Below are 20,230 nucleotides of genomic sequence, written 5' to 3' on the forward strand. Positions count from 1 at the left end.
GTTTTATGTTCAATTTGAGCTCTTTCAAATGTTACTGCACTTGTAACTAGACTTTTAAATTTTGCTCCCTCTTCATGTTGCTAATTTCCATAGGTAATTTATAAAAATTAAAAATAACTTCTTCGTTGCGTCCGAGTTAGGGCTGTTCAGAACTACGTCGAATTTCAAATCGATAGCTTAAGTAGTTCTCGAGATATTTAGCATTGTGACAGACGGACGGACAGAGTCGCACCATAAGGGTTCCTTTGGTACTTTTGGGAAAGGAACCTTAAAACGATACTTCGCGTTATCTTAACGCGGAATTATCCTTTTGTATACCTCCTAAGGCTCGCGGTCCTACCTTAATAAATAGTACTTAATAAGTAGGTACTTATTGAATTCAATAAAATTTAAATTATGTCTAATGTCAAAATCCGGCCGTTCTGGCCTAGTGGGTAGTGACCCTGCCTATGAAGCCGATGGTTCTGGGTTCAAATCCCGGTAAGGGCATTTATTTATTCCTGAGTCTTGGAAGTTTTCTATGTATTATATATTATTGTATATATCGTTTTCTGCTATATATGCGTTTCAACTTTATTACCTATAAATAAATTTCACTGACAAACGTTAGAATTTTTTCTTGTATATTTTTTCTTAAGAGACTTTGCGAGCCTAGCGAAATGACGGTACTTTTTCTATGAAATTCCATTTCGGGAGAAAACATTTTTCGCTAACTAAATCTTACTAAACAAATTACTTTTATTTTGATGTCGTTCGCTTCAGCATAATATATTGCAGGTTAATAGGTTTTGTTTATTTTTATAAAAAAAATGTATTACAAATTTTGAACAAAAAAAGGAAATCCTATAAACCTAGTTTTTAGTTTTTCCGAAACTATAAGAACTATAGTGTTCAAATTTGGTAAGTAGATGTATTCTATGAACCACATTAAGATTTTCACACAAAAATAGAAAAATAACAATAAATTTTAGGGATTCCCCATACTTAGAACTGAAACTCAAAAATTTTTTTTTCATCAAACCCGTGTGGGTTATGGATAGGTCTTTAAAAATGATATTGAGGTTTCTATATAATATCATTTTTTTCTAAACTGAATAGTTTGCGCGAGAGACACTTCCAAAGTGGTAAAGTCTAGTAAGTAGTTTTTTTTAATACGTCAGAAATGGTACGGAACCCTTCATGGGCGAGTCCGACTCGCACTTGGCCGCTTTTTCATTGTGTCAATAACAAACTAAATAACATGGAGAATGGAAAATTAAACGTGGAAAAACGTTTTCTCTTTTTTTATGGAGAAACACGAAGAATACTTCCCTCTGAAGAGGCTATAGTTTCGTTGGGATTGAGAATAAAGAAAACAACATAACTACCCATTAATTAAGTTTAATTATTATATGTGACTTAAATCTAATATTATTCGTTATTGCTTCATTGTAGTAATTATTGTACTTAACACTACTACTTTGCAAATTTGTTTCACATTTACAGTGATATGGACGAGTCGGTACGACACTCGCGGAAAAACAAATAAAGATGGGCGTCCGCTAATTGGAGCGGGTGCACGGAGCGGGCGCCCGCACGCGGGTGCCTTAGTAGGTAAAATCCATCGCACGCGTCCGCGCCAGTTAGCGTTACTCATACTATTTTACTTTAGTGTATGCCACACTGGTGCGTTGCGTTGCGTGTTTTCGTCGCAGGCGTCCTCGCAGCGTCGACTCTACGTCGTTTTGCACATATTTTTTTATGCCATGTCACATTAAATGCGTTGCGACGACGCAACGCAACGCAACGCACCAGTGAGGCTTAACGCAAACGCGTACGTCACGTCACGAAATCGAATAAATTTACACAAGGGACTCTGGCTGCCGCTCTCTCGCTCCGTTCAACCGCGCCAGCTAGCGCACGTCCTAAGTAACAATATGATTAAAAATAACTCAGGTTGGATGGGATAAGGAAATATTGGGACAAGAGAAACACTTGTAAGGAATCTTAATACTGTTCCTTTTGCCCCGAGCTAAATAAAGTATAGTTATTTGTTACAAGGGGGCAAATTTTTTGTTTAACCGCTTGTGCTAATAATGATACCCGAGCAAGCGAAATATTCCAAAATTGAAACACTAGCGTAGCGAGTGGTTCGAGAAGTGGAATCTTAAGCGTTACGAGGCACAAGTTAAACAAACTTTGCCTCCGAGTGAAACACAAAAATTTTCACCACACCAACGCGAGAAAAATACTCTCTATGAAATTCCAAAAAAAACAAATCCAAATGAACATGATAAAAAAATAACATTTAAAATCATCATTTAAAAGTCAATTATACCAGCTAACATAAGACAAAAACTTAATGTGTACATCTGATTACTTTGCCCCACATGTGGATAAAATGCAACATTCTCATTAGTTTTTGAACAATCAATTGGTGTGGTGAAAAATATTTTTCTCTTATCTCACGTGAACTTATGTATGTTTATCAATAAAAACAATATCATATTATGTAAAAAATACTAAACTAAACAATATATTTTATTTCAAACATAAAATGAAGCAAATACATATTTTGATTTACTTTTAATAGCGTCTAATTTTCACTAATAGGAAGAAATATTAGACAAGACAAGACATATATGACAGGTGTGGCGTAATATATTGGTGTCTCATTGTGACATTTTTACTTTTATTAATTTTAATGACACCATTTAAGAAGACATTTTTTTTTGTACTTATAATTAATTTATATATCTGACTGGAATAAATAACTAATATAAATATAATTTGTATACTATATCAGCGTATTGTCTATTGAGAGAATATTAAAGGCATGACAGGTATATGCTTATATGACCCTAGATATACATATTATATTATCTAATAAAATACCTAAAAGAAGTGGCAGTTTTTACTTTTTTAAATAATTATCGCAGTTTGCAGATATAATACGAAAATACGTGATCAATTTAAAATTTCCAAAATGACAAAAAATTTACTCCGATAATAATGTATGCATCTAGCTCCTGTGAAACGGTAAATTATATACTTAAGGGAACAAAAATACCTAAAGCTTTAAATATATTTCATATACGCAGAGACTTTTAAATAACTATTCGATATCCATCCATATTATTATATTAATTTCTTACATTAAATACTTAAGAGACTTAAGCTATAACACACAAAAGTCAACAAGAAGGATAATAGGTTTATAATAATAATTAGCATTTAAAATATCTATTATTCCAATAACAATATCACATACATTAATAACTAGACAATAATTATAATTATAATATAACAATCAACAAGAACATTCGATGATACAATGGTGTGAGTTACATTCCTATACGTTCTGCCTATATATAAGACAAAAATACTTTTCTTTCTTGCCATTTACATCTTATTCCTAGTTATACGTGTCTTATTACTAATGTCTTATTAATTTTACGTGCGTAGCGAAACAGCGATGGTTTATCAAATGTAGTTTTTTGTTCTAAAAACCAAGTACACATTTTATTTTTATTTTTGTTTGTTATCCCCGCATATATTCGTGCCACGTGATTTTGTGTGTAAGTACTCGTAATATAATGTAGTATCGTGAAAAATGTGATGTTTTATTTTTAATAAAAAGAGTATTTCATTATAATTCGGTATATTTTGATATTTTTTGTAACGTTAAAAAAATATCGATGTTTGAGCAACTTTAAAAAATGTTTTCATTATTTGTCGTTTTTTTAATTTCAATTTATTACGAATTAAATTGAATCGTTGCTACAATCGATCATTATTAAATTTGTGTAAAGGTAAATTATGGATACGCAAAAGTAGTTGATTTCATAAATAATAAATTCACGGGTGGTTATCTTACTTTATCATTTATAATCACGTATTTAATCTCATATAGTACTAATAAATTACGTAGAAACTACAATGATAAAAGGATTGGTAGTATGTTGTATGTCAAACGTTAATTACAATTGACCAATAACCATTTCAAATTGAACCGTAAACTCTGAACATCTGTTAAAGTTTACGGTTCAATTTGTAATGGTTAATGGCCAATTCTAATTAACCTTCGGCTAACACTGGTGTGTTGTTTGTTAATATATTAGTAACTAATAGTCTGAAGCTTTGCGTACGGATGGATCTTACAAGTAGTCAACAATTAAATTATGTATTGCTATAATTTTATAACTATCACACTGAAAATAATCACATCAGTAACTATATGTTAGTTTAATGTGTAACAAATGAATATAATTTAGCACAAACTATTAAAACGGAACAAATTAACGGCATATATTGCGTTGAGTTGGTAATGTGGTGCACCCAGTTTTAGCACTAATTATTATTTAAATTATTAGAGATATGTTCCATACGGAATGATTAATGAAATTTGTTGTGCTTAATATATATAATTCCTTTTATTTTATTTTTTAAGGTAAATATATTATTCTTCTGTTGCCAAAAAAAAAACAATTTTAATATATCAAATTAAATTTTACGATCAACTACTTTTCATATGTCGTTATTTTATCTAAATAACAATGTTATACGACTATTATTAGATCCTACAAAAAAAACAAGAAAAAATATATATACGGTATATCCGAAAATGTATAGTCCATTACCAACTCAGCACGTCAAAATACTTTAATTTGTCATTTCAATATTTGTGGAAGACTAACAAATTTGTCTAACAAAATTAGACCGGTTTTAACGAATTTCTACGAATACTACTATGCATTCATACATGCACTATGACGCTTTCAATAACTTTTTTTTTACTAGTGGTCTGTAACGCTACCACCAGTTTTGACATTGATATATTCGCTCACGTCTACGTAACTTAATTTCTATGCATCTCGCTCGTACTCGCATATTAGTGCAAGAGAGATCTATAAAAAGTAATAACAACGTCAAAACTGGTGGTAGCGGTAAACTTTGTGACAAGAGTATTTGACATTGGTGACGCTACGCTAACTAGTTGCTGCTAGTTTTGTTCAGGATTTAAAGTTATCAGCACAAAATGAGTATATGTCCCTCGCGTGCAAAAAAGTCGCCGGACGGCTCCAATGCTCGCCGCGGACATCAGCCGGCTCCCGCTCCCGACCGCTTTCCGTGTGACACGTCAGGTTTTCCGATACTACCAGTAATAAATTTCCTATTTTTTTTTTTAATTTGACATTACTCGGTGTTTTAATTTTTTTTTACCTAAATTAAAATATAAACAGCAATACACCAAATTATATTATTGGAAAATTAAACCAATATAAATTAAAGAAATAGACAACTGCAATGGCAGCATGGTTCCATTTTTATCGCTTGTCACTATGTCCGTCACTTTTGCACTTACATACTTGTTAGAACGTGACAGGCATGGTAATAAATGATAAAGAGCCGACCATCTTAGCCCTACAGAAGTATATAATTATTTGTCATTTATTTATTTTTCGTATCGGAGAAAATTATAGCAACATGGTGTATGTTTTTTCGCTCGACTAAACAAAAAATGTAATAATAAATTTAAATTCATTTTCCAAAAAGTCTAAGATGTTCGAAACCTGGCTGTTCATTATTTATAGAATCCAACATAAACACTTATTTTAAACAGTACATCTAAAGGTATGATGATCAAAAACAATTATCGGTCTACATACCTATTCACTTGTAAAGGTTTCCAAAATGTGTTTGAGATGCAGTGAGATTATGATTGCGAATATTTAAAATTCGGGTAACATTTTTACAATTCCTAATGATGATTTTGCGGGTTACTAATTAAGCAAGCAATAAACATAATAAATTTGCCTACTCAAGGAAAATTCGCGTGAAGTAGAGATAAGTGCTCAAATTCAACCTTAATTACAAATCGAAATGTTGATTTTATACAAATGAGTAAAATGTAAAAGTCTAAAGGGTAAATTCCACAAAGTTATATTCCTGTTAGAAACCCGACTGCTAGTTACATTTAGATTTGTTGGTTTAATATTAAAATCATAATCTCACATAAAATGAATAACATATACTATCCAACAATTGGCAAAGAACATGTAAACAAAATTCCAAAATTGAGGATTTTTTGGACTTTTTCCTTAGACGAAGATATATCCTAGTCTATGAATGTGCGAATCAAAACTAGATATACACTGGTATCATTCATTCTTACAGCAGCAAAGTTAACTTCTAGATTATAATTATATTCTATTCTGTCATCAAGGACCTACTTCACGACAACACAGATGATCAACAAGGGGGAAATTGAAGATTTCCTTTCAAATACAAGTCAGTCAAATCTTTATCATAATTTTGCAATCGCGTAGTGATTTTAGCGGGAAAATCAAATAAAACTTTATTCATAATAGAATTTTAGGAAGCTTATATAGCTTATAATAACATAATAATTGTATTTTACTTTTATATTCGTGTTATAAACAATCTAACTTAAGAAGAAAAATAAATAAACAGAACGATAAATAAAGAAGAGTTTTTATCTTGAGTAAACAAATACTAGGAAAATATTTGATTATTAGTGTAGGTTAAAGTTGTTTTATAAAAATTTAACAAACGTGAAATGTATTCATCCTGACATCCTGAGATACAACACAAGCACACCAATCGCAACTGTATTGTCATCGTCCCTGTACTTTACAACTATGAAGGAGACGGATTTGCTCGAGAGCTTAACAATTTTAAAACAAAACTTCGTACAGTTGTAGCAAACATCCTAGAAGTCATGAAAAAATAGCTGTTGAAGTTGGTGAGAGTAAAGTTATTATAAAACATTTCGTTGTTAAGATATTTCAAGATAATATTATGGTAGGTAACAATTAAAATAAACCTAACCAAATACATATGAAATAAAGTGTAAGGATCAAGATAAATAAATAAATTAGTTTAAGTTTTTATATATTTTTGGTAAATACAACTGATAATCAACGAATAGAATTCAGGACGGAAGGTTTATATAAAATGGTTTGTGAAGTAATTGATAGCATCCGCTACCTGAGGCAAGCTATCGCACGCTACATACAAATACACCTACACTGAAATCTAGATCATATATCACTACAAATATAATACAAATCAACATGACACCTAAATTTATATTAACTAGAGTTAAAAGTTAGTGAATTGGATCTTAAAATCACAACATTTCAAGCCAATTTACTTAAGACATGACTTACACTCACAAAATATACTTAAGTATATTAAATAGCCTATTCGATTACATTAATATTGTCTAAATTACATCGTTTAATTTCACACCTATACGATCTAGCGAGAGATTATATACAAGTCATATAAAATAAATAACTATAGCATACTGATTTATTACTTTCGATATGTTAGGCAGTAAAGACACTAGGCCACGTAAGGTTGGTACAAGCATTGATAGTGATAGAGATATTTAAATATACTATGATAGATTTAAAAATTCTTGTACTTGAGTAAACGACTGTAAATCATCATCACCTTTGTGCCAAACAACAACTCAAAGATGGAAAATAATAAAAACACCCCGAATTGTGTTTGACACATGATGTTGGTGAAATTAATAAAAGACTTGATAAAGTAAATTTAAAGGAACATAATTCACAAGCCGAGTCAAAAAGTACGCTTTGAGCAGTGAAGCTTTGCGATTATTCTAAACTTATAACTAACAGTAGTAGTTCGTAAAAAGATGATAAATTGACAGCATTTTTGGTTACACTAGTCGTATATGATGTCGAGGTATCATAATATAGTAATTGAGATAAAGCCTTACAACTAAGGCTGGTCATTTGACATACTTTGGTGAACACACCAAACTGTTCTAATACTTACATATTAGCTTTTGTTGCTATCATGTCTCAAAACTAGTGTATATCGTTCTTTAATTATTTTTAAGAATCTTGTTCAAAATACGTGTTTTAATTATATCACTTTATATTCTTCTGGATCATGTTGATTCTCTATTTCTTGGTTTTTTTAGAGTATTTAGATTTTTCGTCATTGAGCTGTAATATTCTTAACAATTTCATAATCTGTGTTTGAGATATATATACCTTATGTCACCAAATATGTTACCAAAGATGTCAAATGACGTCAGCTGTTAAATAGTGAGAAAATACAACATCCAAATGATTAACATTCACGTACAACGTTACGTATAGATTTTTTTATTATTATTCCCATTCAAAAGCAATATGAAAGTTCGGATACTTGGTCCTATTATCCTTGCAACAAATAAATTTTAGGTTTTAGTAAATTGGATATTCTATAAATCTATAAGAAACACAACTATGGCTACAAAGATCCCATTATCACATTCTTCATGCTTTATTGATTGTCTTTTAAAAGGTTTAAACTTAACAATTAAAAAATGGTCTATTGAATCGTTAACACGATGATCCAAATCGACTGCTAGCATGCTTGCAAGCTTGTGAAAAACATCACCGTGCTATGAATTCTCAGTACCAGAGAACATTGCCCCTTTTCTACATTATTATCAACTTGTTTTTTTATCAAAATGTGTAGCAGACATTTCGCCTATAACATTATCATTAGTTATTGCAGGATTATTATCAATAATATGCCTAAAATTTTCCAACACAATTAAAACATTGGGTAAAGGATTATTGGCTTTAGAATCACCACGTGTGTCATAATTGTTTTAAATTTGTCAATTTATAAATTCTTGTTGGTATTAGTTGGTGATCTAAAATCGATAGTCCCTTATCACATTTTGGACCCCAGACTTGTTTCAACAGTAACATTAAAAACTAAATATTTAAAAAATATTTCTCTCTGTTCTAGGTATGGGAATCCGAAAACAATCTTATACTAGGGTAAACAAAACTCCTTTAAAAGGATAACAAGCAGTAACAAATCTGTCTTTTAGAGGTAATGTCTTCTATACTAGCAACTTATCTTTGTGCTTTAATTCGTTGTGCTTGCCACGCACATTCTTACGCTTATGAATATTTCTATAGATGTTTCAAACCACTTTCAAAAGATCCATTGAACAAATTATTACAAGGACTATTTTTATTGTATACTTTCTTTATAAATAAATTACAATAGCAACATGTAAGCCACAACACCAAGACAGATTTGAAGAATTACTCTTACTTATTTAAAATAGTAGACCATGTTCTGTTAACAAGTACCTACATCATCATAAATTATTTAACTTAAATAAATAAACTATTTAACATAATAACAATTATGATGTAGGTAAAACACATCGGAGCATTAATGTTAAAAGGATATAAGTATGTTATTGTGGTGATGTGATTATATTTTCACTATTTGTACCTAAATCTTTTACTTATCAATGAACTAAAGCATACGATTTGATGCATCTATAGACGTATAATAATAATGATAGCACGTGAAACCTGTTCACTCTTACATCCTAACTGAGGCTAACTACATCGTTACCAATGTAAGAGATAGACGCCCTAAGACAAAATCGTCAAAAACAACACACCTGATTAGACAAAAGTCTAATTGAACACTTCTTGCATCACTTAAACGTTCCTAACTTTTCATTGTCAACAATGAAATCCATCGCATATTCTTAAGGAAAGAAAATAATGTAAGAGACAGTAGCCTTGAGCATGGTGATGATTGGAAGACTTGAGTAAATGAACGTTTCAAAATAAAAACTGATTTGAATTTAGCTTTGAGTCCGGTGGGAAAATCACAAAATAACTTGAAATGAGGGATTATTGCAACGGGGCTGATATACTAGATGCTGCTTTACAAAGAAAATTAAACAATAATATTCATGGCGTATAAAACTTCTATAATGTGTGACAGTAAAATTTTTGTGTCGTGGTTCCCCTAACACATCGGTATACAATTTTCTAGCAGCAATACTATCCTAATATTCCATATTGCTCGCTTGAACTCTCTCGTTTACAAATCGTCAAATGTGGTGTATTATAAACATGTCAACAATTTACAAAAAAATATATTTGCCCATTCCTGTATTTAATTTTTATTAACACCTTCTGTTGTTATCCTTTAGGTACCTACACCTACGTATTGAATAGAATAGAATAGAAGAAATTTATTCAGAAAACGCTTAAGTTTAGGTAATTTATGAGACGACAGAACCAATTTATTATTAAGCGTCACTGAAAAGATCTCCACTCAGCTTAATGTCAAGATACCACCTAAGGATCTCGACGCTGGTCTTCCGTGGAAACTTTTCCGAAAGAGCGCAACACGCTAAAGTACAAAATTTTATATATTTAAATACAAAAGTTTCAAGTAAATATCATAAGGCTATAATCGTTATTCAATTAAATACTACAATAACAAATAAATTATTTAAATTACGGTACCTAAACAGTCAGTTAGTCGTTATTCAAGGCGAAATAAATTATAGGGTAGGCGTTCGTTCTAGTACATGGCATAGTGATGGCACAGGAGTATACCCAATATTTATAACAATTGTATGTTTAAAATATGTTTTTTAAATTTACATTTAAATGAACTAATTGATGGTGTGTTCCTTATAGGTGGAGGTATGTTATTCCAGATGATGTTGCAGATGGTCCATTTCTACCGACAAGTTAATTTTAGCTGGAATGAACCGTTCATAGATATTACAGAACATATGACAACGGAATCACACACTAAGGAATCCAGAATAAACCTTGAAAGCAGCATCTAGTCTTCGACTTCACATTGCAAATGGACAAAATTCTAAATAGGATTTAATCTTCATCGCAAACCCCTCAACGAATAGTTCAGTAGATATACGCTGGGTGGAGAGGGGGTGGCGGGACGCGGGGCTGCTTGTCGAGGGGGGCGCAGCATGTGGGCTCGCAGCAGGTGGAGTATGGCGCTGGTACTAGAGCGTATTGCGTTGGTGGGGCGTAGAGCGCTGGGGTTGCTGAAATAATTTAAAAATATATTTTAGAATATTTTATTTGCTGCTGAGGATTCAAGGTGGATTCAATATATTAGTTTAATCTAAATAGGCGCACGTATTTATTTTTTCAATGTCAAATTCCTCCTATTAATTTAGGCTGGCGCTGCTGCCGACCAGGCCCAACTACTCAAGCGCCGCAAATATTCATATTTACCGCAAGACTGAGTTGAAGTGTTTGCAGTGTAGACAATGGGACCTTGGTCGGCGGACATGAAAGCCTTCATGAAGGCCCTGTTGGCACAGCTGGTTGACGTTTCACGAGACCAAGGTGCTGGTTCTTACCTCTTCCAGTGTATATCGCTGTCAATACAGAGCGGTAATGCAGCCAGCGTTATGGGATCAATACCGCTGGCGTAGCTTTTAGACGGGGTGCTCTTTTTTTTAAATTACCGATTTTAAGGATACCTATAGTTTTTTTTTATACATTTTTACTTGTCTGCTAGCTTTAATTTAATTTTGTTTTATTAAATATTAATTAAATTTTTAAGTAGGTGGTTGTATTTATTGCTATTTAAGTTTTTATTCGTGTTTTGTAATACTTATAATTATTATATGTCAATAAAAGAACTCTTCCGCATAACTGTCTCAAAGACTATCGTTTCTTGAAAGAATGTGTCAAGTCAAAAGTTGATGAAAGAAAGCAAAATTAGTAAATTTTATGGCCTATCAATTTATTTCAAATAAAGAGGAGCGCAATATCATATTCATCCATGTACTCGTATGAACACCAACACCTTATCTCACCTTTTTCTCTGCATATCAATTTTAAAATTTGGAAGAAATATAATCAACAAAATCTACACATTTTCTTTAGAAAATACGGATATTTCCTCCACGACGAATAAATAATTGATTGGTCCAACAAAGACCACGCTGTTTCTACAAAATGGTTCTCTGGCTTTGTGGAAGAAAACTTTTTGGACTAGATTCAGAAAGATAAGAATGAATAGATATTCGAAGAAAAAAGTTTAGAAAGAGAGATAGTAGATAGAGTAAGCAAATTACCTTGTCTATCAATGATGTATGTACTGTCAAACGGCAGTGGATACATGGCGTATGGTGGAGGGGGCAGCTCACAAGGCGCGCACGCAGGTAATGGCGCCAGAGGGGGCGCGCACAGTAGCTGGTAGCAGAGGGGGGCGGGGAGCGGCGCCGCTTCGGAACCTAGGACTGGCAGTTGGCTCATCTGGAAATTTTAAATAAGATACTTAGGACCTTCATTACCTACCATTGACCGATTGATCAACTTCACTCAGTACTCTCAGTACTAAACTATGGAATTCCCCATATAATAAATTTAACGAATGTTTTAACGGCGACTAGGTTTCGTCATGACTAACAAGAAGAAATAAAACTAAATAAAAACTAATACTAAATAAATAGGACTTTAATTTAGGACTTTACTTGGACATTGTGAAACAGGCCCTTAGGGTCTGCGAATTTTAGTGCTAATATATAACATAAACAGAGTAATTCGTGAGAAGTGAGCAGGACTACAGCCTACACAATCAGTAAATGTTAATGAATCGTTCTTTTATTCGTTTTCATATTAAGTAAAACAATCACGCTTCTTTTCTGTTATTTAACTTTTTGGTAAGGAAAAATTTTGAGTATCTACAATCATGGACACCCAACAAAACAAAGATACAATACTACACAATTAACAAAGATTAAACCTCTTTAACCGTTATGACAGCACTTTGATTATGAAGAAAATATCACACATGAATGAGATACAATTTTTCAAAAGTAACCAGGCTTCGATGACATTCAATTTGCACGCCATCATGATGTCACGTGTCCATCTTACGAATTTTCAATATGCCGGCCACGTGACACCTGACGCGAGCTTAACATTTTTTCCCATCACAAAAAGTGCACAGCGCCGCTGAAGAAGTTTTCAACCTAAATCTGAGCAAAATCAAATATCTTTCGCAGAATCCCACAGATCCAACCTTCCAGACGCCTCAAATATTCAGCCCGTATCGACCGGCTCGGAAATAGCTTACTCCACGCATTATTATTTCAGAAGGAATGACAGGCGGGTATTGTAATTGTTAGAGAAGCGTGGCGAATCTAATTTCTAGAACCATCTTACCGACTACTGACTGCGCCATTTATTCTTACTAAAACTTATTATTAACCACCAAAGCAATCCAAATAAGAGCCTAGCTAGCAGGATAGCTAATTGACAAACTTAGCACTTTATCTATCAGTTAAGCTTATTTGAAGACTGTGAAACGTGAACGATGACTTTATTCGTCAGATAAATGGCAAGTAAAGCTACATGCCACTTACCTGACGAAGTGAAGTCCTGAATAAGCTTCAGGACTTCACTAGGACATTATGAAACAGACCCTTAATGTCAAAAAACTACAGCTTTCAATAATTATGATTATTATATTATTTTTTTAAAAATCTGACATTTGTTTATGACTAAAACTGAAATTTCGGAACAATTCCTTTTCCAATTTCGGATATTTTAAAAATAAAGGCCAACATTTCAATACATTAAAGATATATAGTTCGTGTCATCCACGATGATCCGCAGATTTGTCAAATCTAACCTTTAATAATATGATATTACAAGTCAAGGCACGCGTCTTCATGAATGACACGATCTATATCATTGATTAATGATACAAAATATGGAAATTAAAAATTTCGGAAATATATTTTTGTATGAGAATCGAAAGTTTTCCTTTCCAATCTTGTAGCATTTTTTTGAGCGAAACATACAGAAAACTATATGAGTTTACGGAACTTCTTTGTGCACTTATGACTTTTTTATGTGTAAAATAAAATATTACTCAACTTTATTAGGAATCTTGCTTTTTGTTTTCATATTATTGTGGCTTGTATTGGGTCCCACAGGTTGTAAGGCGTCACGGTAGACCTCGTCGGAGATGGCGGGACGCTTGATGCCTTCGACAGAGACTGGTGGAAGACTTCCGAGGATAGGGACACGTGGAAGAATAAGAGAGAGGCCTTTGCCCAGCAGTGGGACAGTATGGGCTCATAATATTATATATTAATATTATTATTATTATTGTGGCTCCAACCCATGCTTTTTTTAATGAGAATATATATTTATTTTAGTAGCAATCATCTTCAATAATATTTTTTTAGATAACATAAACATGGGCCATACCCTTAAGAATAAATGTTATATACATGAATGCCACTTTTCACAGTCCTAAGGTCTATAGGCTGGTAGTTAAATTGTCTCTAATTGTCAAGGATCTCAAAGTCCCAGTTATACTGGTTTGAAACTGTCGTCTACCTGCCTCTCGATGAGCAATGAGAACACCATAGGCCATTTGCAAAAGGTCGCGGGTTTGATGCCCGGTATTATTAATGTGAACCCTTATGTGCGGACGTTATTAGCATTCCTGTTTTGAGGTCAGCTGGTTTAGGTTCATGTAAATACTTTCATGCCTCTAACACATTACTGCTGGGAAGGGATAGGCCGGCAGTCGCCATCCGATAACTTATTTATTAAGCTTAAAATACAACTTTGGGAATAAATAAAACTATTTTATTAAATATTTTGATTCGTATTTTTTTAAGTAACCACACTATTACATGTAAATTATGTACTGAAATAGATGTCGCATACTACAGAAAAGTGGCCAAGCCCTCCAGTGGCCTAGTTTTTCGGGTTCCGTACCCAAAGGCCAAAACGAGACACTATTACTAAGACTCCGCTGTCCGTCCTCCTGTCTGTCCGTCTGTCACCAGACTGTATCTCATGAACCTAGACAGTTGCAATTTTCACAGGTGATGTATTTTTATTTCCGCTATAACAACAAAAACTAAAACAACAAGTACGGAACCCTCGGTAGGCGAGTCCGACTCGCACATGTCCGGGTTTTCTAAGATTGCATTAAAGAGATCCAAACGCGCAAATGACATTGGATTGGGCCTATCCTCAGGAAGCCTGACACCCACCTATCCAAGTTGGCCCTGACCTGGAAGATACCCGGAAAACGGAAACATGGTCGCCCTAAATATACTTGGCGCCGTTCCGTGGAGCAAGAGTTGGGTGTATTGGGAATGGGGTGGGAGGAGGTTACCCAAGCTGCCCAGGACCGGAGTCAGTGGAAGAAACTGGTTCGAGCCCTACACCCTAGCAGGGGGTAACAGGATGGAAAGAAGAAGAAGAAGAGCATGTAAGTAGGTACTCGAGAAATTGGGACGAGTATATGACTGGAGAATATGGCTGTCCATGACGGGATGGGTATTAGTCACGTAAGTTGCAGATTCCGCTTCGTATCCAGCCTTCGTCAATCGAGGGCTGGATCACTTTTGCTTTAGTATGATGTGCACATCTATGCACTCCTACTAGGGAGTGCTCCCGACATTGGCTTTCTATACAAATACAGTACCGGGACCCGGGATTCCCTGTTATCACCATACAAACTCAGTACCGGTAGCATTCCCTGACTCCTACTGATCTACGCGAGGACCACCGAGGGGGCGGCAAGACGCAGGGGACGGCGTGGCTACGAACCGGCTCCCATTCGGCGGCCCGCGGTGGTCCTCACATAGATGAGTAGGAGTGCATAGGTGTACCTCAAGTATAATTAAGCGAACGACACGGCCACGACATCGCGCGGCGGCGGCGGCGGCGAGCGGCGACAATAGGTTGGAGCGAGGCACAGCGATCCGACCTTTCGTTCCCACTTATAGCCACCGCTCGCCGCTGCCGCTGCTGCCGTCCCGCTTGTCCGGGCCGTAAGGCTTTATGACTAAATTCATCTGTGCTACTTTGTTTTTCGCACCCTAACTTGTAAAAAATGAAAAAAATTACAATTAATTTTGTATAAATATATCATCCATAATGTCAATATCTATGAAGGGAATTTGTGACTACGTTTGAATGGCGATTGTCAAGTCCACTATTATCTTATGGTGTGTGAATTTTGAGGTTTAAATAAAAAAAGGGAATGAGAAAAATTAATGATGGGACATCGGAGTATACTCTGGTAAGCCTAGTTTGTCAGTAAAAAAAGGCGCGAAATTCAAATTTTCAATCAAAGAACAACCTTTCACGCCAAATTTTTTTTTTAATTTACCGCCTTGTTCTACTGACGGAAAAGGTCTGCCAAACTGTATAAGTATTACCTGCTTTCTGACCGCCTGCGCCACTCGCAGACGGCCCAGCGGTGAGAACATAACACCTCCACTCTGAAAATAAAGAAACAAACTAATGAGCAAGTGGTCAAGTTGTTATTACAGTATTTATAGGCATAGTGTATTTTGGATGCGGGTGCACTACATTTTTTATAATTATTTTTCATATATTATAGTTTGATATATCGTTATTTTGAATAACGTAATAAATGGCATACTACCGTAATACCTAATTAACGGCAGACATAATATTATTATTGGTATAATGGTCATAAGGTATATTTACACTGATATATTATACTTTGCCATAATTATTACATACATACTCTAAGGTATATTACTTCTTCTAACAAGTGACATCACATAATTATTTGCGTGGCATAATGAGTACATAACATAAATGGGTTAGGTTAGGTTGGAACTGCGACTCCGCACACACCAATAACTGGGTCATAATTATTTTCGTTGTCTTGTTTTATGTCTCCAAAGAAGGTGACAGAATGCAGCTTTTTGTATGAGATGAAATTCAGTTTTTATTATTTTTCATATAAAATGTAATCTACAGCTAGAAAGACTCAACTTTTTATTTATTTGATAGAAGACATAGATACAAGCGTGACAGAGTATTAAGAAACAAGACATCGAAATGAATTTGGACGCAACTACCTAGCAAAAGGAGGGTTAGGTTAGATTAGAACTTCGACCCCCCGTAGAACAAAAAACCTCGTAAAAATGTTGTTTAGGTTAGGTTTGAACTGCGGCCCCCGCATAATCAAAAACCTTGAAAGAATAGGTTAGGTTGGGTTAGGTGGGATAAAAATCTGTACTTAGTTATACGGCCTTATACTCGATAAAATTATATAAAATATTACGTTATACAAATGTATAATATAACAGAAGTCATTATAAAAGATGTCTATATACTACTTAAAAATGATATTACTAATGCCTATTATTGTCATTGATATAATATTTATATATGTCATTGATATAATTATCAATGACAGTTTAGATGAAATCACAATGTGACAAAAGCAGCCTATAATAAAAATTACATAAAAATATATAATATTATATCAAATGGCATTATAGCAAATGTATGATAGTTTTTATATATAATTATATTAAGCATTACCCACCCTTTGCATACCGTGGTTATAGTCCGGAACTGTCAATACCGATGTCGATGTCCCAGCTATTGCGCAGCATCGCTATCGCTTCGACAACGAAACGCTTTGTGTCTCTCTATCACTCTCCCATATAAGTGCGACAGTGACAGTTGCTTTTCGATCGCTAAGGAGCGTAAGCGATTTGCACGTTGGCTATGGCGCCTGCATTGTCGCACCTAACGCTCTATCCTCACTATGTTTTCATTTTTGTACTTATGTCTATTGTTTTGACGACCGGTTTGGCCTAGTGCTGCAATGCTGATACGTAGTGCGAGGAAGCCGCCAGCTCTTCGGTCACCAGTTAGTTCAACCAGATGCTTTTAGCTTCACTGCGTATATTTGTTTCTTTGTATATTTGATTCAAATCTCGTAACTAAAATTTCTAGGTACGCTATTCAAATCTACAACCGTTTCTACAAAAATATGTTCCCGGAAGCAATTACACCAAAAAATAATGACCCTGGTATTTCCTCCATAAGTGCCGTGTTCCAAAATATAAACAAACGCCCTAATCAGGTCACCGTCATTTAATAGCCCTAATAAACAGGGTAGTTTGATAAATTCTGCCGCGTCACTACCGATACGCTATTTCTGCTTAATTTGAACGCTAGCAACAATGAGTGGGCGGTTTTACGGAAATGGGTGGGTTAAGTCAGAGGAGTTCGCGAGTTCTAATTTTAGACTTATATTGACCGGGATCGGGATAGACCCTGTGATTACCTTTTGTATTGTTTTCTAGCTCCCGATATTTCGACGCAGTTATATGCTTCTTGTTCACAGGTAACTGGAGATAGCGGGTGGGTGTCAAAGTTGTGCAGACCGCGCTCGGTATACACTCAATCGTGCACGTCGGCTGCGTACACCCAGCCGCTATCTTCAGTTATCCGTGAACAAGATGCATGTAACTGCATTGAAATATCGGGACCTCGAAAACTATACAAAAGGTAATCACGGTCCATATCCTTGTCAGTATAAGTCTAGTGTAACTAATTGTAAATTATTCCAAACTGTTAGTTCTAAATTTATTGGACACGCACACTGTTCAATTTGGTTGACTGTAAAAATCCACGCAATCTTCTATATTTCTGGTTGAAATAGGCATAGTGCCGGATTTTTTCATCGGGTTTTGATAAATTTGGTAAGATTGACGAGCTCCTTATTCTGGGCGGAATAAATACGAAATCCTTTTGGAAACCAGAAAATGTATGTAGTTTACGTAAATCAGGGGAAGATTTTTAGAACTGGAAGGTGAAAATATGCTTATATTATACAAAATAGGGAACTCTATCTATTCACCATATTTAATCGAAATCCGACGAAAAGAACGTCAACATAATAAAAGTCCTACCTACATTACATATCATGTGATATATCAAAGCATGTGCAACCATATATGGCAGTTATAATATTCATCTCTATTGACAGTTATTAAAGTTCAAATTTAAACAATATATTTTTTATGTCATGCGTTAAGGGTTAAGTGAAATGAAATTCAATTAAATGTCTTTTCACCGCACCAGCTCGTGAAGGGTCTCTTTAATCTTCAAAAGCTGATGAGAAAGTTCCAATGTATGCGCAAGAACAGCAAAGTAATTTGATCCCGAGTCGTGAAAATTTACTTTCAAATGATGATATTGAATGATAAAAATTTAACAGAATTCATTTGGATTTAATTTGTAAATGTATTACATTTAGTATTTTTCTCGTTTTGGTGTGCGGTGAAAAATGTTGTATTTCACTCAGTGGCAAAGTCTGTTTAATTTTCGTACATTTAAAACCCTCGTAATGCTCAAAATTCAATTTAGAAATTGTTTGCTTGCTAATAAAAAAATATGCTGCTAGTTGCCGAAGGGAAGATCCTCCGTAAGATCAAACGAATACCGGATGGAAGCTGGGCAGTCCTTAGGAACCGTGACATTGAAGACCTAGTGGCTGATGGGAGAAAAGCTAAAGCTCACAGACTCCGATAAAGAGCTGTCGAACGTTTAATACCCGGGCTTCTTTGTATAATTGAGACGTCAGGAAAAGAAACGGTTTTGTAAGCATAACTTCAATTACAAATCTTTGGGCCCATTCCGCAAGTAGGAGCGCGGTTTTCGCTGAGTTGCCCCAGACACTAACGCAATAACTAGCTACGAATTGACAAATAGCTGTGTAGACAATCGTTTTATTATTGCGGTTGTTTTCTTTAACCTTTTAGACAGTAGGGTATATGTAGTTTAAAGTTTAGATTTTAATCCAATATAGAAACGTCGATGAAGATCGAAACGAGAAAGAGCGTACTTGGTTCACCTAGCAGGAGAATGTCCTATCGGACGCCTCAGGAATTGCTGGAGCGACACGGTGGACGCGGAACTTAGAATCAACAATAGGGTTGTTTCCATCTACAAATCTCAGGGCAGAATCGTATCCCAATAAATTCTTTTGGATTATAAGAACATGTTAAACTACGTTTAGGGGACCTGTAATGACCATATTTTTGTAAATATTGATTTTAAAATATCTTTTGGAACACGTCACGTGACCAAACTCGAAACGTCATTGAAGATTCTGATGACGTCACAACTCTCGGATTGACACTATTGATAGTTAGGCGATAAACAACAAATGACAAATGTCAGTTGACAGTTCGTATCTTCTACGTGTGTATGAAGTTGTGTCAAACCGTAAACTGTGGCGTCACACAAGTTTCAAAGAGCGTTTTGGGCGCGAAAGCATCTGTCAAAATATATTTTGTTAATTTAAAATATTTAAAGCCGTTTTTAGTATAAAAGTTGAATTTTAGGGTAACTTTTACTTAATATAGAACGTAATACAAGCGTTTCAAAAAATTGGAAACAACCATATTGGCGAGAAGTCGCACAGGACCATGAAAAGTGCCGCTGTCTTGTGTCGGAGGCCAAATCTCCACCCAGTCGCGACCCAACGGAATACAAATAATACAATTGCTTGCTCGGGTATCAAAATTAGCACGAGGGGCTAAACAATAAAATTTGCCGTCTTGTCAAAC

At 34.6% G+C, this 20,230-nt stretch overlaps 1 protein-coding gene across 1 annotated transcript in view; it reads right to left on the reverse strand.

Moving 5' to 3' along the window:
- Positions 1-1,364: 1,364 nt before the first annotated feature.
- Positions 1,365-20,230, reverse strand: part of LOC133530510 (protein boule) — a 65,932-nt gene continuing 47,066 nt past the window's right edge. Inside the window, exons 2-4 of the mRNA XM_061868430.1 lie at positions 16,043-16,105; positions 11,921-12,101; positions 1,365-10,876 (exon numbers count right to left, since the gene is read on the reverse strand). Of these exons, the coding sequence (XP_061724414.1) occupies positions 10,731-10,876; positions 11,921-12,101; positions 16,043-16,105 (390 nt within the window). The 3' untranslated portion in view covers positions 1,365-10,730. The remainder of the gene's footprint in view (positions 10,877-11,920; positions 12,102-16,042; positions 16,106-20,230) is intronic.

This window comes from Cydia pomonella, chromosome 23 (genome assembly GCF_033807575.1).
Source record: "Cydia pomonella isolate Wapato2018A chromosome 23, ilCydPomo1, whole genome shotgun sequence".
In the NCBI taxonomy this organism is placed as follows: domain Eukaryota; kingdom Metazoa; phylum Arthropoda; class Insecta; order Lepidoptera; family Tortricidae; genus Cydia; species Cydia pomonella.